Here is a 27,213-nt window from a genome sequence, read left to right on the forward strand (position 1 = left end):
GCAGAAGAAATCAGCGCCACGTAAAAACACTAATTAAGAGCATGGTCAGAACCCTCTTTATTGTGTATCAGCTGTATGTTTCTCTTGGTGCTGGAAGGCTTCTAAGCACAACTAGCGCTGGTCTCTGGTGACAGAGAAGGGCTGCACATGGTGGTTCAGGAGGTGTCCATGGTTTGCACAGTTTCATCCACCACCTCGAGTTCCAGCAGTGCTACGTTTTCTGTGAGAACAGCAGTAGTTCCTTTTTCGCATTTGTACCTCCCATACCTGTTAAAGAAATAGGGGAAAATTAAGCTGGAAGACAGTACTACATAGGGAAACTCTCATTTAAAATTTTAGAACTAACCAGCTTTTTCTAGAAGTTTCCTATACAAGTCCAAAGTAAGTAAAGGAACTGTGCTTACTGCAAAATCTAAACTGATTGCAATAACTGATAAAAGTTTCAGATCAACCAGGCATTTTTAGGCAACACATCATCTTTTAGAAAAAGTAAATTACCATGTAACTGGAAAGGCTTTCTTGGAGAAATGAGTGGGATCTCATTACAGCACAGGGCATTCTTCCTGTGTACCCTCACTCAAAGAACAAGCAATTTATTTATTTTTTGCAACTCTAAAATAATTTCACCAGTGCACGTGCTAAAATTAGCTACCATTTAACACAAAGCCTGCCTGTACTGAAGCCATGCTTCTGAAATCTTACCTGTGGCTGAGCACAGGTATCATCACCCTTTTCACCCATTCACACAGTAGAATCCAAAAATCTCACTTAAAATGTGTAATAAAACCTCTCTTCTTGCTGACCACCTGTAGAGTTGAAGTGTCAGGGCTCTTGGAGTGGTACAGTAAGAAACCCAAAAGACCTTGAACTAGAGCAGTGCAATTCTTTGTGGCTTTGGCCATAGTGTCTGCCTTAGAAAGAATTTCTTTAAACTCTACTATTTTGGCAGTGGATGGAAAAGTTGTACAATTACACATAACATAAAAGTACCTATTGCAAAATCCTTGAGCTGCCTTGGGCTGTAGCTTCACTGATTAGGCAGTGTAGTTCACAGAGAAACCTATCCGAGTGTTTAGAAGTAAAATTTGCCAGCTCCTCTAACAGGCATATTTTGCTCACTTCAGAATTTCATCACTTCTGTATCCTGAACATTATCAGTGTGACAAGACCACAAATGTAACCTTGTTCCCAAAGCGCGTCATGCTTGAATGTTTATGACAGAAAATTTCAGAATTACACACTTAAGGACACAAGTAACAGAATAATGTCCCCTTTGTGAAGGATCTGCAGGACAGTTACACCCCTGCCATGTGCTTTAAGGAAATGAACTCTGAGAACGGTGAAGGGGGGCTGTGCACAAGTCTGTCTGCCCGCCCAGTGAAAGAGCTAGAAGGAAAAAAAGCACAAGTTTCTACTTAGTGGGAATGGCTGAGAGGCCTGTTTGGTTAGGAAAGCACAAATGCTTGCAAGCATTTTTTAGTTTATTTATACATGAAATGGGACTCAAGTTTAGTTCAACTGAAAAAAAATAAATCTTGCCCCTGCTGTATTCAGCTGTTAACTGTAAACTGTCCTTTCAACACATTGCAGTATATGTCTGGACAGTTTTGAGGAAACTAGTGATCAAAACAATGTCTGTGTTGTCTTAAAAATCTTGCATAGGGCATGTTTTCCAGCCATGGGCTAGAAAGGGCCTCAAGAAATAAAATAAAACACAACCCTCATAGTCACAGGCTGCAGTTGTGTGGTCTCCTCTTGGTTTTTGGTTTTGTCCTGCAGCGAGTCCGTACACAGTGGCTACGGACGGGCTGTGCTACCCAAAACCGCTTTGCCAAATCCCCACGCTAAGACTAGGCAGATCCGCAGAGGGTACAGGGATGCCACGAGTCTTTCTGACCCCATGCAAATTTCAGCAAGAACATGGCAGAACAGGACCGTGTCACTACCTGATGGCCAAAGAAACCCAGTCACAAATGCGAAGCTTCGTTACTTCCTGAAACGCAAGAGCTGTCTCCTGGCATGGTAAAGTGGTGGCAGGTAAGAAATTCATTTTTTTTTCCTTCACACATCTGTGCGTGCCACTGGCAGCCTCTACCCAAATTCAGGTACAGTCACTAATTTTGTTTTCTTGTTTAGTTGAAAGTCAGTATACAGATCAAGAGATTACTCTGACAAAATGGAGTATTACAGAAAATAGGAATCGCTGGGAAGAGCATGGGTAATGTGTCGCTTCAGAAGTACTAACCTGTCGCCCTTTCTGTTGGCCACATCGTATGGACGGAGAAAATCCAGCTTGTTCTTACTTATAACACAGATATCAATGTTGCTGCCGGAGCCCAGGTCATTGTATATGCCAGCTGCGATGGCATCTCTCACAAGCTGTTTGGCTTCCTCTTCCTGGAAGAGTTAAAAAAGCTGTCATTGCACAAGTGCTGGCATTTCACAGAAATGTTTGTCCGTATTGCAGTGGAAGCTGTGAACTCTCAGAACAGTAAATGAGATACCAGCACCTTTTTAATCACCGAAGTACTGCAGAGCATTAACAACAGTCTGCTGAGCAGTGTCCACCTACAGGGACAACCTTTTATCCTGTTCATGATCCACCACCCCTCAGGACAGATCAGCCTTAGTAAAGACAGTCAAGGAAACAAGACTAAGACTTCTGTCTTAATGAATGGAGAAAATAAATTTTACAATTCTTATCTTCCAGGCTTTTGTGCACGTGTACATTACAAGTTCCCTATAGTGCCCTCTGTGTAACAGCTGCATACAAATTAAAGATTCACACTAGTTTAGTTACAAGACTTCCCTAGGTAGGGACGATTTAATCATCCTCTGTAGTACCAAAATTATTTCTATGATTTTGTAACATAGCTGGGTTTGCAAAATTTATTCAGCTCATCTTAACAGTAACTGTCCTGCAAAGCAGCCTGGCTCTGTGCTGAGCAGCTGGCTGGCGGTTTTAATTCCAGTCCTGAACACACGTGCAGAATATTTAAAGAAAACTGCTGAAAATACTGGTCAAACTAGGTACCTCTGTCAAAATACCACAGTTTGTAGTTAAGTTCTTGCCACTTAAATGAAAAAATGGAATATTTGCCACAGTTTCTTTTCTGCTGTACACTTCAGAAACGCTGTCAGTGGCTAAAGCAAAATACGTATTTAACATAGTTCATTTAATGCATACTGCATGTGTATTTCTAAATCATTTGGTACAACTAGTAGAATCCTATTGCAGCAAAACTAGAATAGAAAACTAAAGAGGAAGTAAAGCTCACTATTTTTATTGCTTCTGAAATCACGCTAATCCTGCAAAAGTTCCAATGTTTGCTTTCTTACAGGTTTTGTTTATCTCCTTTCTTTTAAAAGGGCAAATACACAGCTGCCGAAATACGCACGTGGCTCAGAACTGTGAGAAATGCACTGTTTAGAAGCTGTTTGAATAGCCTGACACAGAGTGCGATAGTGTCTGCGTGACACAAACACAAGTAACATTCAGATGAGTCTTTTACAAGGAAACAGTTCAAATTAATCAAACTCTCCATTAAAATATTGCAACAGAGCTGTGGTCATCTTAATTCTCCCCCCACACACACACACACACACAAAATTTGTGAATGGTATCGATGTGAAGCCATCAGAAATACAAGTTTTGATACGCCCGAGAACCTCCTCTCCTAGTAAAGGCTATTACAGCTGCGCTGGCTCCCTCTACAGATCCCAAGGAGGGATTATTTTATGTCAAAGGCAGCTTATCGAAATCACAGATCAGATCCAGTGCTACGAGAAATAATGTGTCACGGCCAGTAAACCCTTAGTTTTGCACTGAAACTGAAGATGAAGCATGAAGAAGTGTTGAGAAACAACCTTTTGATGTAGCACTTGAAATCTTGTGAAAACCAGGTACAGGCATCCATTCCCGGTACCTGTGTGCCTGTCCTGAGGACAGGAGGTGGGCTCTCGCCTGACGAAGCCCCAACCTCAATGCAGGGGCCGAGCCCTCTCCTGCGCCTCTTCCCATGGAACTCTGGTAGTTGCCAAGAGACACAGACCCAGCAAGGACGTGTCCTGCACCCTCAGCTCCACTGAAGCCTCTACAGAGTAATTGCTGGTGCTGTGGTCATCTGCCAAAAGTGCCAGAATACAAGGAAAAAGGGGTTGTGTCGATACACACACGTATGTACACATACACACCCACATACACTTTAATCTTCTCAGTAGCTGCTTAAGTACATACCAGAGCACATAAGACCCCTTACATCTCGCAAAGGTGTATAAAGAGCTGACTTGCAAAGCGCCTAGAACATGCCTGTTCCACTGAGGAACATCTCTGAACGCAGAACTTTGGACGGGGTTTTATCCTCGTTTACAGCAGGCGCTGCTCAGCCAGCCCAGCGTGATCACAGCCGAGTGCTCAGTTCACCGTGATCGCTCGTCACTGCTTTGCTGATATTTCACACATTTTAATATCTTCTGCCATTAGACATCATGAATGAAAAAGCATGTATTCAGTGCTGGTTTTGATAAATTTGACTTTTTAAACTTTGCTTCATTTTAAAGGCGTCGGTGTCTCTGCCATCCCCTGCCCCGCGGCAGTACCAATGCCAGGAGCCACGGCCCGCTCCGAGCCCCCGACAGCAGCTGCGCAAGCCCCACTGTACAAGTGCAGCTGAAGAGGAGCCCAAAATTAGCTCAGCTACAATCGCGTCTGCTCCCAGCACATACTCTGCATTCTCCGATGGCCTGCTATAAAAGAACTTGTTAATAACAGTATTCCTGTTCTAACGGCTTAATTAAGGTATTGACCAGGAGGGGGGCATTTTTTTCAGTAAACTACAGAAACAGCATAAATTCTTATTTCACTCCCAGTTTTATTAGCATTACTCTTAAAAAAACCCAAAAAACAAAAAAAAACCCACCAAACAAAAAGCAAAACATTGAATTACACCTTCTACCAAGGTGACTAGAACAAAACACCCATTCCTTCAGTGTGTTTGGTAGCAAAACTCCAATAAGCAAGGATTTCCTCCTTCAGCGGACAGAAGCCTCCTTTCACTCATCTGTTGCATGCTAAGGGTATTTTAGTACTATAGTGAAACTACACATACAAAAATAAAAAAGCATGTGTAGCTATGTTTTAAAATTAAACAGTAGCAAACTCAAAATAATTTTAAGCTATTATGTGAGCTGTTACACTGTAAGAAAAACACCACAGCTTAGGAAAACTAAAGCATATCGGTGGGGGTTTGTTCCACTCTCCCAAAAGGAGAAAAATTTAGTACTTTTTAGATAACAATGTAAAGCTTGCAGAGTCGTCTCACTCCATTAATTGAAAGTTGAATTTTTTTTTTTTTTTTACTTCTTAAAAAGTACTCTTAACCTACTGCTATCAAAATAGTTCTAAAAATATCCAGTACAGTTAGTAGAGCTGAGTTGTAAATGCACTAAGGCATCTGCTACACTGAGGAAGTCCAAAACCCAGCTCATTCCTCTGATATAGTGCAGCCTAGTTCATGAACCTAGAATAATTTTAATTTTAGAAAACCTTTATTCAGTGTTTAGTCCTCCTCCACTTTTCATAATTTACAAAGACAACCAGAATAGCCACAAGAAAAAACCACAACATTCCTTGATAGAGATCCTGCACACAAGTTCTAACAAGGACTGCTATTTCACACTCAGAATATAGGGGGTTAGCATGAAAAGCGCTGACGCAGTTTTTAAGTACAGGGGCACGAATGAGTCACTGTAATAATTAATCTTAAAAAACCCTAAAAGTTCAGAGTATATAAAAGGAGCACTTCCTACTTTATGGTTGCAAAGACCAAGCTAACTGGGAATATCATTCTCTGGGGTCCGCGCTGCTTCTTAAATGAGATTACAGCAAGAGTGATGTACTGTAATACAAGTCAGCGGTGACAAGCAGCGCTTTATAGAGCTATCTGTTTGTCTCCATCACCACATCACACAATGTGTCCCAGGACTCCAATGTGCAACTCCATTTACCACTACATGACAAATGGGCAGCACTTGTAAAAGGCGCAAAGAGGTCCAGATCAGCCGTGTAATGGTCACCACAGATGTACCGTAGTGCTTGAGGGGGGGAAAAACAGACCCCCAAGTTCATTAAAGTGACCAGTAATGGATCTTTCAAAATGCGTCTTAGGAATAGTACAGTAAAGGCTAAAATAAATAACTCAGCATGGAAGGCTAATCTGAAATGGTGTTTGATAAATTATTTATAACACAGACAATTGTCTGCATTTAATATTGGCGCTACTGGTAGCATCTTTAAAAGATGATTTATGTGTTGTAATGCCATTAAGCTTTATATGGGCCCACTGCTAGCTATAAAGTCTGCTGAGATTTAGAGAATGAGTTTTAAACTGTCACTGCAACATCATAGTAGATAGAGCCTGTATTAAATCTTTACTTTAAACCTGTTATCTGGAGAGTTGCATTTTGTAGACACTCAAGAACTGATAGATTACCTCTCTACAGCTGCTATGGTGCAAGTCCCAAACAGCACCAATAAGGAACTTTTACACATTATTCTTGTATATGACTTGAATCAAGTTTCTCTTCTCACTTAAGCCTTTTCCAGCTTTCAAATGCCACTGAAGGAAAAAAGAAGAGAGACTTTCCTACAGAGGATGTGGATATTTCTACATCATATTAATACTATCTTTACTAATAGCTTTTAAACAAGTTTGTCGTTATGCCCCTAGCAGTAAAGGGAGCCGCTGGAATGGCTTTGCAAATATTATTTCCTCAACATTCTGTAACTTCGCAAGCAAGTTGAACAGGAGATGCCTTTTCCAGATTTAAAAACTGTAAAAAGGATTTACTTTTTTTAAAAAAATTCTTACCGAAGTGAAATGAATACCTTCTGCAGGTCACCAGTATGCTGTTAGATATGATACATACTGCAGTTCTCCAACAGTAAGTCTTATCAAGAATCTGAAGTACAGCGCACAGTGAATATGACAGTGTGCAACAATTTTTTTAATTATAAAAAAATCCAAATACTTATCACAACTGTCTTTTACAACAGAATGAAATTTGTTCAAATTATACAATGTAAAAGTTGATCCTACTTAAAGTGAGAATCCACAAGACTCATATGGGAAGAGAAGGGGAGAAAAAAAAATAATCAGAAGCTTCAGGAAGGACAATGATAATAAAAAATAAAATAAATCTATAAAGGAGTGTTGGGAATTTGGGGCTAGGAAAGTGATACCTCTTGAAGGACATAAGCACCTACAGACGCATAATTAGACTTTGGAAGAGTAATCGGCAGACTACAACATGTGAGAGGATGTCTAAGTCTGCCTGTTGGGAGAAGCTGTGGTAGCGATCAATATGTAACTGGCAGCAATGCTAAAATCTGCTGGCTAAGTCCAAAGAGATAACAAAACTGAGCAGCAAAGTACTTTGTGTTTTTCTTGTAAGGGGAGGTTGAAAGGCTCCATTAGCGAGAATGAATTTGATTTGGCTACCTCTTGAAGTTGGAAAGGGAAAAGCACGTGTAATTTAAACCACTCAGGTTTAACCCAAAAAGTATGCATTTCCAGTAGTACCTCATAAGCAGATGAATGATACCTCATTTCATAATTATTTTTTTTTTTAAATAGACCTATGCTACAATCAAAATAGTTGGGTATTCTTTCATCTTTGATCAGGTGAATGAAATGTGAAAGTAGCCAGTCTTTCTTAGCTCTCCCCCTCACCCTTATTCCTCCATCATTTTTTGTTTGTGCTCTAAAAAAGTCACAAAAGAAGTCAGAGGCAGAATGCTGAGACTTAACAGTCCAAACAATGCAAAACAGCCTATTAAAATAGATACATGTGATAAATATGTAGGATCAGGATTCCAAATCACAAACCCCATGATTAAACTGGCATGCCACAGTACAAAGAAACATTTACAAGATAGCAATTCCAAGTGGAAAGAATTAAAGCAACAATCACACCAAAGGCAAAGAGGTTATGAAAATCGGAATTTGTAAGATTAGCAGTATCTGGGAGACACGGAGCAATAAAGCACAAAGATGGGTCCTGGGAACAACCACCAGTTTGTACATAAAGAAGGATGGGCAGAAGTTATCAGAATATTCCCAGCACATGATGGAAAAATTGAGATATCTCAAGATAACTAGGGACTAAAATTGTGCCCTGTATAGGTATAAAGATGGCATCACCTTCATTCTGCTGAATTTCAACCATACGCTATTTTGAAATCGTGTATGCTCTAAAGAAAAAACTTAAATCTAGAGGAAAATATGTCTTCAAATATTACATACAAGTTTATTTAGTTTTACTGAACAGCTGTTAAAAACTAAGATAAACAGAAATTTAGTAGTTTCTAAAGCAAAAGTGAGAGGAGTAAGTGAAATAACAACTCTATTACTCTGTGTGTTAAGCAGCTAAGTTATTTCAAATCAAGGGAACGTGTATCCTGTTATTTTCCAGTTCTGTTTCCACAGCCTTTAACAAGAAGCTGAAACACTCCAAATTCTGAAACATTACTTTCATTCACTTGCAGGAAGGCAAGTGAATGACTCAATATTTGCACAACAAACAGTGTCAAGGACTCAAAGGCTATTAAATATGATTAGAATTTTCTCTCCAGAATACATCCTGTTCAAACACTGTGGAACACGCCTTCTGTTTGGAATGGTAACTTTAAATACATTTGTCCAAATTCTAACTTCTCTGCAAGGTTTCAAAGCTGGACTTCTATTGAAAAGAAAGGAAAAATAAAGCACAGGCCAGTTGCAGTTGCATACATTCCTGTATTTCCTTGCACCACTGTACTACTGCTCCCGCTCATCACTGGGCACTCTCTCAAATGAGTCTCTCTGGTCTACAGAGCCTGAGCCTGTCTGTGCCACCATCACCAATACAGTACATTAAAAGACAAAAACCCAACCTGCTTAAATCCCTGGATTATGAACACATCGGGGTTAATGTGCTGTCTACTTTACACAAAGAATACAGAAAAACTAATTTTGTTAGGAAGCAGCAATCTTCAGTACAAATATAGCACAGGCAGGAAATTATGCAAAAAGAAATCAGAGCACAGCACTGACCCAGCAGTCTTGTTAAAACTCAGCAATGTACCTACATTCATTCATTAATAGATCATGGAATCATAGATCAGGTAATTCTTTACTGCATTTGATGTCAGTTTTGTTATGAATAGTGTTAGTATATGTTTATTTTTCTAACTGTTTTCTACTAAGAACTTTTCAAATAAAATGCACCTTAGTCCCTAATTATTATTCTCAGTGATTACAGTTTTTTTCATGTTCTGATGGTAAATGCCTGCAAGCCCAGACTCATCATCACCTCCCCCTCTCTGATATTGTACACCACACAAGTATAATAAACCATGTTAATATTTCATACCAGTGTGAAATATGCTGGAGTATCAATTCAACATCTGCTGTCTTTAGGGTACTGGCGTCCCGCAGAGACACTTTCAATTTGTAATTGAGTTCTATACTGAATTAATCAGCAGTTTATCTTTTTTAGTAAAATAACGTCTTCCCCACTAACCTGGATTTACATTAACAATTTATGCCAAATTACCTGCCAAGGCAAGAAACTTATATGATTCGGAACTACTATTCAATAACATCAGTTCCTATGTGTCATTCCTTACACGAAGATTAGTACAATACGTATTTCCAACGGTACAGAATTAAATTACAAGCTCCTCTCACAACTTCGGGATTTCTTTTAACACTATTCCTGTACTCTGAACTAAGAATGAATATGAAAATTCATTTAATCCATCACTTCTTATGTCTGAGTAAGGCTCATGTTTATTAGGGAACGGATTCTCAAAATAAAAGGAACTTGCTCAACAGTAAGAGAGCTGTAGATTCTGCCAGGCTGCATGTTCTACTTTGACAGTGCGATATCCTCAATTCTCTGTACAGCTGCATTAACATACAGAAACACACTGAACCTTAGCTACCAGCAAGTAGCCAGACATGCAAACTATGCGAAAGATGACTATTAAAATTACTACAGATTATTACTGCATATCAAAAAACGAATATCCAGCACTAACACGTCTGGCTTCATACAAAGCAAATCCCTGTTCATATGACTATTACTTTACCTCTGAAAAAAAGGGTGGAAGGGAACGAAGGTCAACATTTTATTTGGAAAGAGATGTCTTGGGCCCTCTGGTAATTCTTCCTTCCTAATACACCAAAACGCTCCGTGAAGTTACTGGCGGGGAGGGAGCCTCCCCTGCCGGCCCGGGCTGACTCCCTCCCGCCCTCCGCTCCTTCCCATTCACTCTTCCCCACTCGGACAGAAATGGCACTCTGCCTCCGCAGCCCTCGCTCTGCAGGAGCGGCACTCGGGCTTCGTGCCCTGTGAAGTATTTTCCAGTATGTTTTGCCTGTGTTCTGCAGTTATGGGAGATACACAAACAGAAACGATTTAAACTGGAACACCTGCTCCTGAGAAATGCATCAAAAATAATTACCTGTCCTACATCTACCCTGTGCAGTGAAATGATCTCTTAACATGGAGCCCTGCTTCCGACGAGCTTGTCTACATTATTACGTACAAAGTTTAAGTGTTACTTTCATAAAGGTGAAGAAATTGTTGCTCTTTGTCACACAGCAAGGCCCAATTTAAACTAAGGTAAAATTTATTTCCCTCAGTACAGTCTGTAAACAGAAAACTAGAAGAAGGTGCTACTGGGTATCACTGGTAACTCAGACTGATGTCGGCAGTTTCTCACCTGATTTCTGCACAGAAATTGTGCTCTGAAATATTCAGAAAGCACACCCCAAAACACTTCTCCAGTAATCCTAGCCATTCCAGAGCACATCTAGCTAGCACATTTTAAATCAGCCTCATATTTCCTGTTTAACGTTAGTTCCGCAAAGGAAATCGATCCGAGGCACAATTCTGTGAAAGATGAGAACAGTACTCACTGTCCAATGTGTCAAGCAGAGACCAGGTTACCATAGAATAATTTTAATCTAATTTAACAATAAGAAACCGCATTATAAACCTTTATTTTCTGGATGACCGTCTGCACTAACACCTGATATTTACCCATGGAAATTCATGTCTCTGAAGGATTCGACAATACAGGTACAGAAGGAAAGCACAAAATCTGTATCGCCATGAGCTCTGCCAGAAAAGGCAGTGAAGATATGCCACTAACAGCCTTAGTGACTGTCACTGTGTAATGAAATAAACAGATACACAGAGCACATAAATACTAAGTACTTATTTTTGTTCATGGAGTCAGATTTTTTTCCCCCCCCATTTACTTAATCTCTGTGTTTGACACCAACAGGGGTTCAAGTATCTCAGGCAGGCTCTCCAGCTTAACTCTGATAGTCTGGCTTGATCTCTATTGTCTGCTGTCTGAGTTCAGCCGACAAACCTCCCAGCAAGTGGTCACCTTCCTACGGAGTCATTAAACCTCTGAATGTCAGCTGGCGGGATTAGCCTGCAGACTCCCACACCTGAGCCCTATGGCGGGGACACAGGCATTTTGATCACCATCACTAATGAATACAGAATTCATATGCAGCTTGTCATTGCTCTTCAGCCCCGAATCACACAGATGCAGGCTAAATAAGACTGATGGGACAACTATTGTTGAAGATTAGAGAGTTTTGACAGTTTCCAAAAATAGCTCAGTATTATTGTCAGTAGTTAATAAACAAAAATAATACCACCATATTGAGGGACAGTAGGAAATATGAGCACAGAAACATTTGAATGATCTGCATGTCAGCTGTTTAAAAATGGAAGAAAGTGACATGTTTTCATAATATTTTTGTACTATGTCTGATGTATTCTGTACTGAAAGAAGAGGTACACAGTAAAAGTTGCATTTAGACCACTTTCCACTTTGACACTGCAAAGACCATCTGTGCACATCGAGCATTTGGAGGAAGCCGTGCTTTATGCCTCAGCTCCTTCACTGGGGGCATATGGGGCTGCTCACAGGTGCCTCAACAGGCAGTGGCAAAACCAGAAACAAGGCTGTGGACCAGAAGAGCCCAAGTCTCTGCATTTTGCAACTTCCAGTCCTCTTCCCTCCTACAATTTCTTTGTGAACATCTACTCTGACAGCTGCAACTATTAACCGAAAAAGGTTACTACCTGCAACACCTCCTGTCTGCTCCTCATTTCTCCTTTTACAGAGGATTACCCAAATCTGCCAGCTGAATTGCTCCTAAGATTGCTCCCTAACCCATGTTTGTCAAAACCAAACAAGTTAGCAAAACTAATCACTGCAGAATGAACACAAAAGCAAACGTGGCCGATAGGTGAAGGAGTGCAAATCTCTGGCAGGAGAGCAAGAAGCAGTTCTTTGGGCAGCGCGGCTGCTGCAGGAGGGGAAGCGCCTGCGCGCCAAGTGGAACATAGTCAGAACAGCCCCCCCCTTTTGTTTTCAATCTGTTCCCAACCCTCCAGTCTTTTTGTTTTCATTCCGTACCACTTGATTTCCTGCCACACTTAAAAAAAACCCTATAATAATATATATAAATGATTATCTATAATTTCACATTATTTTATCAATAATTATTAAATATCTGCCACACTACCTCCTTCCACTTTTTCCACCTATTCCGTGTTCCTGAACTCAATACAAAAAGATTTACTTCCCTTTCCCTGCAACAGTTCTTTTTTCTGTGGCTTCTACTGATTCTCCTTCTTTTTATTAAACCTGGCTGTTTTGATGAAATACAGAAAAGAAATGAAGTTACAAGCAGCCCATTTCCTCGCTTAAACACGAAGCTCTGTCAGAACGGTAAAACATAGCCTCACTGTACATCAAGGAATTCTTCTACAGACAAAAAGCTTCTACTTTTCAAACAACAGAAGTCAAATACCAGAATAAAATACATAATACCCCCCCAATCACCCTAGGATTTCAACCACCACAGTATAGATAAACCCAGAATTCCAGCATTTAATACTGTAGACATTTTTTTCCCCAGATCATGATGGTTTCCGCATTCACTGACTCAGAGTATTTCTTTACTATTGTTTAACACCAGAAGGCATGAATGCATTTGCAAAATCTGACTGTAAGGTTTAAAAACCATGTGGCTACTCCATTGAAACTCTACTGAAAGAAAAATTGGCTGCAATGAAAGATCTAAGCTCAAAACACTCCATTAGATGTGCTGTTCTTCCACTTATGTTTTTTAAAGTAGATCTATAGCTGCCCACATGACAGATTAATATTGTTCCACAGTAGTTAGGTGCTTGGCATTACATTTTTGAAGCATCTACAGGCCTTCAGGGCTGAAAGTGTTCACATCTTCAGCAATCTATAATGGTTCCTCTAGAGGCCAGCACTTGCTTCATAATGAAACATGCCTCCATAAATCAGACTGCAGAAGTGGCACTTGTGTACGTCACCATCTATCTTCGCAGCTTCTGTGAAGGATGTTGGGTAAAGATCATCTCCCGGCATTGCAACCAGGGAAAGGACCATCACAGTTGGCATTGATAAAGCATGTGCTACTTAAATCTGAAGACACACTAAGTCTATGGAAAAAAAACACATCCTGCTGGTGTTAGCACGCCTCAGGCAGTGGTAGAAGCTTCAGCAACTCATCTTCAAAAGGCAGAGAGCCAGAGCTCTAGAAACCTGCAAAAATTGGCTAAGCCTGCAGTCTTCTTTTTTTTATTTTTTTATTTTTTTTTAAGTTGAGCATCTTCAAAGTGTACGATTCTAACTGTAGGGCACAGCAGCTGCCACTGCAGATTTGATCCTCTCAGCTTTTGGCAGCTCTCAACTTGAAATTCTAGCAAAAGAATTTTTCAAGTTGCTATTATTGCCTGTCATGGATTTATAAATATTGTGCACTATCTGCTGTGGCATGGCTCTCATGGGACACCAGTGCATGCCAAAAGCATAACAGAATGAAAAACAGTTCCTATTCTTCAAATAAATGCTAATTTTTTTAACTGTGCTCACACGATGCGTTTGGTGATCAGCTTCAATAGTACAGAATATATATCAGAGGCAAAAAAGCTGATTGTCTTTTCCAGTAGTATTCAGCTGCTACTTTCATTAAGCTTGTTTAATTACATTCCAGATGCTAATTTGCAAGTCGATACCAGAGGGTGCAGGACAGTTTGCCTTTGAATCATTTTTCTGTGATGTGATGGTCTTGAAGCACACCACTACCCTCCAGTAGCCCTAGCAAGATATTCTGACAATTAGTGCAAAAGAAAGCAGTATTGATCCTGACAGGAAAATATTAATCCTCTACCCATTTTATTAAATTAATCTTCAGGAATTTAAGTTTATTATTATTGCCATTTCATAGCAAATTTTATGTAAAATATAAAATAGTGTACTTCAGATTTGGTTTAATTTCAATAGAAATATAATTTGTTATTTTGTTGCTTTACTAGGAAAAAAAACCTACATCTGACTCAAAATGTAAATATTTTAAGCTGGCAGCCATACCAGAACATGAAGAACTGTTTAAGAGTACAGTTGAGCTTTATCACCTGAAACTTTGCTGGTTTACTTAATACGATTACTGAATTGCTATTACTTAACAGACTACCTAGTAAAAACAAAGGAAGGTTAAGCTGCAGGCAAGTCTCAAAGATCTCAATATCTACTTCAACAAATTGGTAGGCTGCATTCTACATGCCTGTTATAACAGTGAATATCTGCTGCCATTTATGGTTGTGTATGAAGACAATTTAATTAGGATGACCTTTCTAAATAGGAAAAGTTGGAGATTTACCAACTTCTGGTGCCTTTTTTGGTTGCTCTTACACAAAGAATGACTTAAGATACAAGCTTGAAAATTAGCTGAGAATAAGATGAAATTTTTAGTTTCACAGCACAGCTCTGACATTTGTATCTTTGAAAGCGGACTATTATGCTGTTGATTCCAAGGATTTGTAGTCCATGTTTTCAGTATGAATAGCACACATGGCAAGTGCACAGTCACACAAGGGGCTGGAAAAAGAGACTGTCATTCCTAGAGCAGTGTGGGGGGTGGGGGGTGAGAGGGAGTAGAGAGTCTACCTCTCTAGTGGTTCTTTCTACTAGTCATCTAGTGTAATGCTACTTGCCTATTAAAAACATTCCAATATTTCTGACAGCATTTATAAATATACTAGAGGCCAGAAGCCCAGCGTCTTCAGGTATTGCCCAAAACACTGCAGCAACATGGGAATCCTGAGCTTACTGCATTTTCGTAATTTTGCACACCTACTACTCTTTCATATATATTGACAGAAAAGGAGCCAGTTCCAGGAATAATTGGAAGACTCTCCACTACTAACTCTTAAGCAGTTTAACTACTGGAAAACTTCTTGAAACAAGTTGTTGGTTTTGGTTTCTTTTTGTTGGGTTTTTTTTGTTTGTTTGTTTTGGTTTTGTTTTTGTTTTTTTAAATCAGCTGGTATTAGACATCACATTTCTTCATGAGATGTAACAGGGTATGACACATCACTTTAAATTTTAAATTTAATTAATTGATTTTAGAAAGGAACTCAATGGACTTATGGGATCATCACCTGAAAATATACTGCAGTCACACCAGCATTTGAAGGGGCGGAAATGACCCACCCTCACAAAATGAGGAACATCTGAAGACTTTTTCTGAAGTAAATCAACTTTTTCCTTTTCCATGTTATTCAGTGATAGTAAATAGCTGTACGATTTGTTGTATCTGCATTTTAGGCTGAAATGATTGTAACTGTTAGTATTACAAGTCATTTTTAATGGGTTCAATTTTGTATTCATTACTCAATTTTTTCTTTACTGTGAAATTACGAATCAATTGAAATGAGAAGGACCATTCACAGAAAGTCTGAAGAGATTAGTGTCGTTTAAAAGAGGGTTTGACATTACTGAGGCATTTTACAAAATATGGTCACAGGAAGCCCTTTAATTGTTTTGGTTCTGTTTTCCTCAATAGTCTGCAGATAACCAGATTTTTCACTGTTGAGTTTAGCAGGCACTGACCATGGTGCAACTAAGCATAAGGAAATACTATAGATAATACAAAAATAGTGTACTCCATACATTCATATCAGAAGAACTGAATAACTTATTCTGATCTGAATCATGACACTCCAGCTTTTAGCTCTTCTGAATGATTCCCTATAATGAACAACCAAACATTTTTCAATTTTTATAAAGATCATGAGCAAAACACAAACAACCCATAACCTTGTAAGTCTTCTGATAATCAGCCTCTAAGTAGATACTAAAACCAAAAGTGCATTTCCTACTTCTGCACATACCCAATCAACCAGAAATCTAATCGGTTTCATACACTACTTGAACAGCTTTTGTTGCTTTTGCAGTCATGCATTCTCCTTTCAAGACAGAAAGAAGGATCGGCTACCAAGGGCAAACCAGCAAAAGTGACTACGCAAGGGTTGTTAAATTCCCCAAAGTCAACTATAATCAGTAAGTTGTATGTTTTTAAAGCTTTCATCTACATTCAAATCACAAGTTTTCCATACATAAACTTGCAAGAAACTGTATTTCTTTAATTGTTTTTTACCCGTCCACTTTTACAGCTTTGCAATAAGTTGACATTAGTATATTTTAAGTACAGGGAAACTAGAGCAGATTTAACTTTTTAAAAGATTCAAACCTCTTAAATTCTTATGTTCATAAGAATTATTGAGGGAGAAACACCAAGCTTTAGAAAAAAAAAAATTCTTACCTCCATGTCCTGTTTGTATTTATCTTCGAATACTGCCATAGCTGCTAATGACCCAGAACCTATGGTAACAACATTAGGACACTTATTTAGGCAGTGTATTTAGCTACAGTATTTTCTTAAACAACAAGATAAGACATAGCAGCAGCACAAACCAGCCTGAAAGCCTACCTTAGCTTACTATACACTCTAAAGTGTCTACCCTCTTTAAATACAGCACCTAATTTAAACCTAAATTTATAGCTAGTGTACACAGACTTGCCATGGACCCTGTTCTGACAGTCTTTTTCTTTTTACTATTTTGAACACCAAGATATGAAAATGAGGTTAGAAAAAGCGAGTTAACTGGATGCCAGTTTGTAATTCCTACTCCTCCATTTCTCCTGTCCCACTTTTGTGCCTGGCCACATTAGAGGGTATGTCACTTAATACTAAGACACTCAGAATGAATAGATTGCTTTAACGAGCTGCCCTGACACAGTCACCCTTATGCATGGGGATGAGTAAACTAGCAATGGTAATGGGGTAACTGGCTGCTGCCACCAGGTTATTTCCCATATCTACTTTAGAACGGTTTATTATGCATTTATTTTGTGCCATTATTTTTACATTGAACAATAGCAACTGCAGAGACAAAATGACAGATAAGAAAACACGAGTGTAATGTTACTTCTCTTAAAGGATGCAGTGCAAGTGTGGCAATGGAACAGAAGCCATCTCTACCCAAAGCACTGTAACCGCAGGTGTTATAAACGTGCTTTCTGTAAATTAATATGAAAAGCAGTATGATACTATTTGAAACTGGGAACTTGCTTTGTTCTGAAAGAGTGAATCTTCAGGAAGATGTCTGTCTGTGGCCCTAATCATATTTCAGAGAGCACTACTTTTGGGGAGTGAATAAAGTTACCTGCAATTTTTTACTCCAATTAGAAGATTTTTTGGCATTTATTACTTTTTAACTTGTTTTGCATACTGCTATCTGTTTAGCTGGGTCACAGAGAAAGCCATATTTTCTATTTAAAATGATTTGTGTATATCGCTTGACCACCTCAATGGTTTAGTGAAAGAAAAAGGCAGCGATTAAACAGTTTCAAATGAGGTGTCCTGCTGATTTTATCAAGTCTGCTGAATGTATAATGAAAAAAGAGAAGCTGACAGTGACACTGTTGAGAAAATACAGACTACCTTATCTGAACCATTTAAGGAGGTCCAATTATAGATCAAATTTAAAGGGTAGAAACAGCAGATTTACAGACACAAATCAATGAACATGGTAATCCCAATGAATATGACAGATATTCCTGTTACAGAATATTGCTGCGGTTGAGGATCATTACCTTTACAGTACCAAATACATCACATCTAAAAGCAGTAGAACACTCTAAGTGTGTACTTGTATTACAGGCAATGACTATTCATTTACACCTTGGAGCAATACATGACTCCATTTTTTAAATGCTGAAACTGGGAATAAAGACGATTTTTAAGCAACTAATAGCAGAAATGAACCGCTGATATGAACAGCTGGTATCACAGAACAAATCACAAATAAAAGGAATTTTACTGATCCTTTGAACAAGGTCAAAATAAGGAGTGTTCCAAACCAAACACAGGACTTGAACCATAAAATAATTCTTCTTGCCGAATGACATAGGAACATTTCTAATGAGGGGTGAAAAAAAATGTCTGAGATATGGTCTCAAACTAAGACCACGTTCTTACTACACTCAAATGAAGGCCTACCATAAGAACAATGGGAAGCCTCAAAACTAGAAAACAATGTTACCCTTGGAAAGGGTTCTTTGAAAAAAAATTAAGAGTATAAAGACTATAAAACGTGCAAGAATGAAAGTATAAAAGGTAATATCTGACAGAAATTACTGCATTAAAGCTACTGAGCTAAGAAACAGGAGTTTTAATTTATTATAACTTCTACAAATAAAAATTATCAGTAACACAAATATTGCAATAATCTCATACATGGCTTAGACTGGATTCATTCCTCCAGCTCATTTTTAAAAGAAGTTCCCAAAAGAACCTATGGGCAAGGACTCAGTAGACTCAAAGACGAAAAAGGAAAAAGTCAGGGGCAAAAAGGGGGAGGACCTTACATTACATTACGTGAAATCCTTTATACATAAAGAATTGTACTGTTAATTATTTATCCCACTATATTAGCAAGGTGCGAGTAAATGCTAAATTTAATATCAACTTCAAATAAATAAATGCAGACAGTCCTATAATGCAATTTTTCAAAGAGCTGTTGTAGGTTTAAATAAATTAAGACTTTCACGTAGACATTTACATCTAAAAACCACAATCCCAAGGAGGTTCTAACAGAACAGGAAGTGAAGCTGGAAAAGCTTAATAAACTCAGGTTTTTTCCTCTACTGCTTATAAATCCTAAACATAAGCTTTATAAGCTTGTGTTTCAAAAAAGTGCCTCAGCCAGTCTCACAGCACAGCTAAGCATTCTCTGAATGAACAGATTCTTGAATCTGAAATAGCACAATGAAAATTCTTTACTCTTAATAGCACCAGATGTAAACACTGTGTTTTTTAGAAACACAAGCATTTCTGCGTTCCTGCATCAAAACAAGTCATCTGCTGTTTGACAACAGCAGTATGAACTATTTTGAAAAATACTAATAATGTGCATATACTCACCTGTAGCACATTAACTAAGAAAAACCCCTCAATCCCCCTGTTCGCACTGCTGGTGGACTGAAAGCCCATCACTCGACCGCCCACGCAGAAATGCAGAAAACCAGCAGCGGACAGTTGCTCACAAGCACAGTCGCGAATGTCACTATTCAATTACACCAACTTCCCTCTACTTGTCAAATTCCACATATGATCCAAACAACCCCACAATGTTCCAAGTAGTTCAACTGACTTGTGAAAGCTATGCATTGTAACAGGAGAGCTGGCAATAACATCTGTGAACTTAAGTAAACACCGCAAGTATGGTTTTCTTATTGCAGTACCTCTAAAAGCACAGAAAGCTTAGATATTAAGGGTCTATGGAGAACTAGTTTGTATGTGGGGAAACAGCTGTTCTCTTGTCCATGTATTCAGTGCCCACCAATAATTCATTTTTAACAAGCATGCTTTGCCTTTACGTAGAAACAAGCTTAACAACTCCCAAACATTATGCCTGGAGAAGGATAAAATCCAAACACTGCAAAACACCATCCATTAATTAGGGATAGCTGTTCCCACCTCATACACACAATAACTGATTTAAGTCACTAACAGGATTCAGCATTGCTAAGATGCAGCAGTTCAACCTCTATTAAAACATTCAGGACAGCTGTGAGGTAATGCATCACAAACTAGAGTCTTTAACTGAGCTCAGGTTCAAAGCAATACCAACCCAGGTATTTGTCCTAGGTAACTTTAGTTTGAAATCTTAACACCACACAACCAATGCAGAAATAGGAAGTTTTCTTTGTTGGATTTTTTCTTTAATGTTGGAAGTCTACAACTGTTCTGTGTGTGAGCAATAAGGATAATTAAAACAAAGTATAACTGGTAAAGTCATCAGGTATTTGTATTATAGAACATTCAGAAAAAAAAAAAAAAACACAAAAACTTTTCTGGTAGATTTTTAAAAACCACTAACTGCTATGAACAGTTACACCTCAACAACCTTGGAAACAATCATCAAGAAAAAAAAGCCATATCAATTCCACAGAATTTATTTTGTATACGCTTTCAGTAAGCTATACTTTAGAAACAAATATTCATTAAGTAATTATCTAGCATCTAAATAGATAAAAATATTGATTGCCAAAAAAATGATAAGGAACTATAGAAACTGAGATGCAAAGCTGTATTCTGAAGCAAGTGCTTTTCAGTCTGGTAATCAGCATGGACCAGGGAAGTTATGAGACCATAAGAGATTTTATTTTTTTCTTCTTTAAGAAACATTAGTTTTGAAAACTTTTGAAATTACCAAGTTATTGAAAAATTTTCTGGACTCAGATGCAATAAACTCATTTTAAAAATCCTCTTTGGTCTTTACTTGAGCATTTGTGCCACTTCAGTATTGATTTAAGGTGAAAAGATAATTATTGATACATAGCAAAAAATCCAGCCGACTAATTTCTACGATGTTTTGCAACTGCAGTAGCTTTTCTAGAACAGATGAACTGGATCTTTTTAGCAGAACAGTCACTGAAGACAACTTCTCCTTGCTAAGAACAGTCCATTTTCATCACCCAAGGACCTGTTTGCTACCTCAGCCTGCCACACTGGAGGATGTGCAGAGCCTTGAGAGAGTAACATTTAGCACTTCCTAATCCATCAGTGTCAGGGCTCCCTGACAGGGCAGTTATTCACACGCACTCATTGTTATTCAATTTGCTGTTCATTCTAGGTAAAAATTCAGTGATGTCCACAGCCCCATCGATTGGGATCATTTTTCACCCTGGTTCCTGGCTGCGGGGCCGAGTCTCAGCAGCGGTAGTGCTTGCTCTGCAGGACGACATTGCCAATGCATGAAGAGCTGATTTATGAATATGAAGCAACACCAGTACCAGGGGACCAGCTTTAGCCACTAGAGACTACTGGAACATACTTACTGTTTCTGAAAGCTGAACTATAGACTTCAAGTGCTTTAATTTTATGCATGCATTTCATTATAAGTCTTGGCCAGAAGCTTTCCTAGACAAGCCAAGCAATCAGACGATCTTGCATCGTTTGCTGAAATCCAATTTTGTCCTTTGTCAGCATAAACAGTTTAATTTGATGTTTTCACTCCTGAGTAAGCACTGAGGATCTTTTAAATCTCCCTTGCAAGGGAGGATACCACTCTGTCCATCCACAAACACACTCCAGCTAAATAAAAAACACACTCCAGCATATTAAAACAAACAAAACCCCAGCACCTCTATAACCTTTCCTATTTAATACTGAATTTCCAGAAATTAACTGGCCAAAAAATACCTACCCTGATTTACCAAACTGTCCTTAGAGCTCTTGGGGGGGGGGGGGGGGGGGAGGAACAACCAACAAACGATAGATTAGTCTAAATAAGATCAAAATAAAATTCCAACTACCATCTCCAATTTGACCCTTAATACTTTTTCTGATGTCTCAGTTCTATTTTTCATTTATATGCATAAGCAAATCTTTTTACTAAAATATATCATAGTCACTGGAGAAAGTATCGGTGTACCGGGTGTAGAAAGGTAAAGGACATTTACGCTGAGAAGGGCTTTGTTTGACAGCGTGGACAAAAGTAACAAGACACAGACCTGGTACAGCTGACAGCAAATCAAAGTTTAAGCTACAATGAACTTAATCCATTGATATTCTGCTTCCTACTTGTTTGAATTTATTCTGCTACTATGTTGGCTTTGTGGAGGGAAAGAGGAGAGGCCAGGATTTTCAGAAATGCCACACTTTAAAGCTTTTAAAACACAGGCACGGAAGTATCCATGTACATAATGGGAACTGTGTGACTTTATTCAGGCAATCAACTACTAGCAGCTATCAGTATACAGTCCGTTATAGTTTTACAGTTAACTACAATGTTGAGTATAAGGCAATTATAAGAGTAAGACACTTTTTTTATATATCAAAGGCTAAACAATGACATCACATGACTGTTACATGGATTTCACTTGCCAACTAATTTGCCAGTTCCTAAGGTAATGGCACCATCTATTGGTCCAATACCATCTCTGCAGAATTTCTGCAAGTTAATCACAGTTCTCATTACAGTTAACCAGATGATTCAGCTGCAGTTTCAGTAGTGCAAAGATCCAGAAGAAAAGCCTTTAACATTGCCAAGAATATACTAAGTAGGTGTTTTATCTAGAGATGCTAACCATGAACAGAAAAAGATTAACTAAAATGGAAGTTACATTTTCCCCTCACAGTATCAGCATAAAAGCTGGATCAGACATAGGCTGAATCTGATAAACTTAATTTTCAGATCAATTTTCTTTTCCGATATATTTATTTGGACTCCACATCACACTTCAATAGCTCTACCAAAGCCAAGATTTCATTTAAAATCACCCAAGTCTTCAAAATGAAACACAAGTCTGAAACGATACAGTGCCTTCTTGAGCAATTAGAGAGCAAAAATAACTGCAAGCCTGGTTACATTTGGAATTTCACTTTTTCTAGATAGACGATATGCTCAGTAAGGCATTAACCTTCAAAACTACAGATGAAACTGCACAAGCATATTAGCGGCTCAGAAGGCACTAGTTCAATCTCACCATTTTTTACCCTTTACTCCCAGATTATTGCCTATAAATCACAAAAGAATTCAGAACTAATCAAACAAGCTCTAGACTACTATTGAAAATACTCCCTTTGCCAAAGGCTGGACAATTCTATAATATTTCAAGATGTGTGTGTTCTTCACTTCAACAATGTATGCGTTACTTCCCTTCTAAAAAAATTACGAGGATGATGGTGATCACTAAGGCTCTCCTGCAAGTCACAAAGCTTATTATAGCTTATTACTTCAGGATTCTTATCACAGGGACTCTCCAAGCATCCCTCAGTAATTAAGAAACAGAACAAGGTGTCTAAAGAAACAATTTTATCTAGAGGATGTGGACAAAGAATAGTTAGAAGACACAGGGGGAATGACACGTTAAATTCACAAATCAGGATTAGAGGTGAATGAAGATTTTGTATTCAGTAATACAGTGTATTCCCAAATACACTCATAGGAGGCCTCTAATTGGGTTGTTTAGCAAGATCGCCGGGCATATGCTCAAGAGCCATTTCACAACTTGAAATTATTGCTACTGCAAAGCAGCACTGAGGAGTTCAAAAGTTTAACTCTCTCCTGTAGATATTCTTCATCCTTCTGTAGAACTGGCAAGTAATAGAGCAACATTTCTGCTTTTTAAAGCGAGAAAAATGAGATGCTCCAGAAAAGCCACCAATGATATGCATTCTGCTACCACAAAATACTTATTTCTAATTATCCCATAACCTTGTTTATAGTTTAAAAAAAAAAAACAAACAAACAACAAAACCAGTAAATAAGAATGCATTTACCAAGACTGTATTTTACAATATATCCTGAACATTGCTTTTGCAATTTGTCTTGACAGGGTAGTACCTAAATGCCAAAAAAACATGCAAAAATCTGTGGTTTCAGCTTTCAATATTATCGCACTCCCCAGTTTGAAACTGAATAAGATTCTGCGTACATATAGCTCAAAGTACTGCTATTACAGAAAACGTTACGTAGACAGAAGAGTTGGGGTGCTAACATTTAATAACCTCAGGGTGGGCTACTAACGTCAAGCTGACCCCATTAATAGACAGAATTAAACTTCTTTACTGAGAAGCTCCATACAGTAGTTAAGACCAATTATTGTACGTAGCAAGTAAACCAGATGGTGCTTCACTACAATGACGCACCTTCTTCAATGAAGTACAGCTGCTACTGTACAAAAAACTCAGAAATACAACAGTCCCAAAGGAGAAGAAAGGCACATTGTTTTCCTAATGAAAATACAGCAAAACTTCAGGCAGAATGTAATTCACCAAGTGAGACTTTGTATGAAGCACGAGTTAGGACTATCTGCAAATCAAGTTTCTAAGGATTATTTTTTTTTTCCAGCAAGTTTTTGGGAATCCCACAATTCTCTTGCTTTAAGGTATGCCCGGGAACACACAGAACAACTTTCCTAATACCAGGTTTTTGGCAACTTGGATTAGATAGTATAATAACCCACTTTTTTAAGTGTTAGAAATGAAACAGAACAGCACACCTGCCTTACAAATATGGGCACAACTTTATCTTTGAAGTCTGATATCTGCACAGTGCCCAGCAAACAATGGAATTTAAGTAAAAACACTTTAAATAATACTTTGCAATGTTCACCTTTTTTACCAAGCAGTTATGTTCAATACGGAGGGAGTATCACTTACCCATGGTAACATAAGGCAATTTGTCAGTTGATCCATGGGGATATATGCTGTAAAGGTGAGGTCCCGTGACATCTACTCCCCCTAAAACCAGGGCAGCACCAATGTAGCCTTGATACCTAGGAGCAATATTTATTTTTATATATGTGAACGTGAAAGTCCACAATAAAGCTGGGGTTCTTTTTTAACACAATGTATGCATTTGAGAATTTTTCCATGATTACACCAGGTACATCTCTGCAATAGAAAGACTAATTTTACTATCTTGTGAGCAATAGTTTCAATTAAGAAATTTACTAAAATACGGTATATTTCAGCATCAAGCAGAACAAACAAGCAAGTAGGCTGGATGATACACTTATGCTAACAGAGAAAGAGTTTAGATTAGTTTTCAAGCCTTAAACGAAATTCCTGTGTCCGCAATTAACTTTTTATTTAGAGACTTCAAAGAAAACATATTCCTTTGTTTCCCCCATGAGACATTCTTGGCTGCTTTTAAATCTTAATTTATTGTTTTGTGACACACTTAAAAAAAAGTGAAGTGCCCAGCAATACAGCATTAAGCAACTGAGCTGAATTATTATCATTTATGTGGTCACTTGGTTCCACAAAGTATTCTTTTCATTGCTTTATTTCACCTTCCTGGACTTTTTCCAAGAGCTTGAGTGGAATATGCTCATTTTCATTCTTTTTCAACAGCAGTTTTTACTTCTGCAAAATACAGTAGTAAACAGCACTGGAATACTTAAAGGTTTGGAGAGTATACCCTCAGTCTAAGGGCATGATCTTTGTTCTGCTGCTAGTTAGGAAGTTCAGCTGCCATACCATAATGGTCTGTGATCAGTCAAGCAATCAAATAAAATCTTAAGATAACTGTAGTAAAACTTCCAACCACTTTACTCATTTATATCACTATACCACCAGCAGAGTTCTATATTAACAGCTGTGGGCCTCAAATGGTTAAACATTTTATTCTTTTGAAAAATACTTTTTGAGGTAGTGATTCTACCACAAGTCACACGAAATTCTCAGTTTTACAAGCTTGCATATTACAAGATTTTTACTGGTCCAGCCATCTCACCACACGAGATACACAACAGTTTTCATGCGTGTCATCAACAGTTTATTAAACTATTGTTCTTCTATTATTGCTGTGTAAAGACTAGTAACACAGTACAGCCATAGTATTGATTCTGTAAAACACCATAGACCTGATTTCTATCTCAGCTCAAAAGCCTATGAAGCAAAGAGCAATTATTAAACCTCTCCTTAAACTTTGTTATGGATATTAAGTAGGCTGAGGAAGGACACTCCATCACAGGAGCTCGAGACTTATCTGGTGGTTTTAACAGCATTCTTATTTATTAAGAAACCCATTCAGTTACCTGAAAAGCATTTGCTTTAGCATTCGATTAGCTGTGACAACTCTTGGAAGTCGTCCAGTAGACAGTGAATGGAGCTCCAGATTGGAAGAAATCAGCTGAGTTGTCATATCAGTATCTGCAGCTGTTCCCGCACCACAACAACTGAAAAATATGAGCAAGTTAGGAAGAGGTAGGGAGGACAGGGGAAACATATAATTCCATGCTCTATCCGACACGCAGAAGTTTTCTTATTGTAAAACTGAAGAAATTAGGTTCTCATGCAGTCAATGTTTTCAAAGCACGAAACAAGATAGCCCGTTTAAGTGTAAATGAAACCCCCAAATCCATAAGCCTTGCTAATAAATTACAGTTTTAAAGTATGCCTTAACACTTTCTGTTAGCAAATGACGCTGCTAAAAATCCCAATACTATCACCAATACCATTACACCATAAACGACTTTAATACTTACTAAATATTAGGGGAAATGAAGTGTATTTTTGAACAGTTCTTGTCAGCAACAACCATTCCTTCAGTTGCTCTCGTATCTGCTCCGAGGACTATGCCATCCTACAGAAAGAGAGAATTATTCCCAAAGCCTCGATGTCCAAAGGGGCCGACAGCGACTCCGGCAGCAAGGCCCGGGGCAGCTCGGGGGGGGCCCGCAGGAGCCCGGCTCCGCACAAGCCGCGGCGGCCGAGCGTGACTCAGCAGCGCGGAACCTCCACCGCAACGCCGCTTCCCGTGGAGGCCCCCACGGGGCCGAGCGGCCTCTCCCCGGCCCCAGCGGAGGGGCGAGGGGCGGCCGCGGCCCCGTCCGGCCCATCCTGGCCGCGGAGGAGCGGCCCGCCCCCCTGCCCGCCGCCAAGCGCCGGAGGGACGCGCCCGGCGCCCGCCTCACCTTGAAGACGACGCCGGCGATGGTGGTGCCCGTCTTGCGGGGGGCGGGCAGCCGCTGGCCCTTCTGGACGAGCTCGGCCTCCAGGAGGGAGTTCCTGCAACACAGGGCGAGAAGTGGGGTCGGGCGGGGCCGTCCCCCGGCCGCGGGGCCCCCGTCGCACCGCCGCCCGCGCCCAGTCTCGGTGTCCCGCTGCCGGCCGCACCCAGTCCCGGCGTCCCGCCCGCGCCTCACCGAGCACAGTTGTCGAAGCTAAAGCCACCGCTCGGCGCCTGCAGCACGGAGACCGCCGCCATCTTACCGCTCCGGCAGGGACGGGCGACGCCTGC

The 27,213-nt window shown here is 39.2% G+C and overlaps 1 protein-coding gene across 1 annotated transcript; it reads right to left on the reverse strand.

The window, feature by feature from the left end:
* Positions 1-33: 33 nt before the first annotated feature.
* Positions 34-27,213, reverse strand: PSMB7 (proteasome 20S subunit beta 7). Its single transcript, XM_082492802.1, has 8 exons — positions 27,119-27,213; positions 26,888-26,981; positions 26,459-26,556; positions 26,009-26,149; positions 24,627-24,742; positions 16,716-16,774; positions 2,246-2,397; positions 34-267 (listed from the first exon to the last, which is right to left on the reverse strand). The coding sequence occupies exons 1-8, from the start codon at positions 27,178-27,180 to the stop codon at positions 156-158; spliced, it is 834 nt and encodes a 277-aa protein (XP_082348928.1). The 5' UTR covers positions 27,181-27,213; the 3' UTR covers positions 34-155.

Source organism: Vanellus vanellus, assembly GCF_965231255.1.
Source record: "Vanellus vanellus genome assembly, chromosome: 18".
Lineage (NCBI taxonomy): Eukaryota > Metazoa > Chordata > Aves > Charadriiformes > Charadriidae > Vanellus > Vanellus vanellus.

Bases quoted from the DNA above. Each gene is read 5' to 3' on its own strand.
- PSMB7 (XM_082492802.1), bottom strand. From the start codon at position 27,180: ATGGCGGCGGTCTCCGTGCTGCAGGCGCCGAGCGGTGGCTTTAGCTTC. The intron at 26,557-26,887 runs GTGAGGCGGGCG...CTCTTTCTGTAG, and splicing joins TCGCCGGCGTCGTCTTCAAG to GATGGCATAGTCCTCGGAGC. The intron at 268-2,245 runs GTTAGTACTTCT...TTTCTTTAACAG, and splicing joins GCCAACAGAAAGGGCGACAG to GTATGGGAGGTACAAATGCG.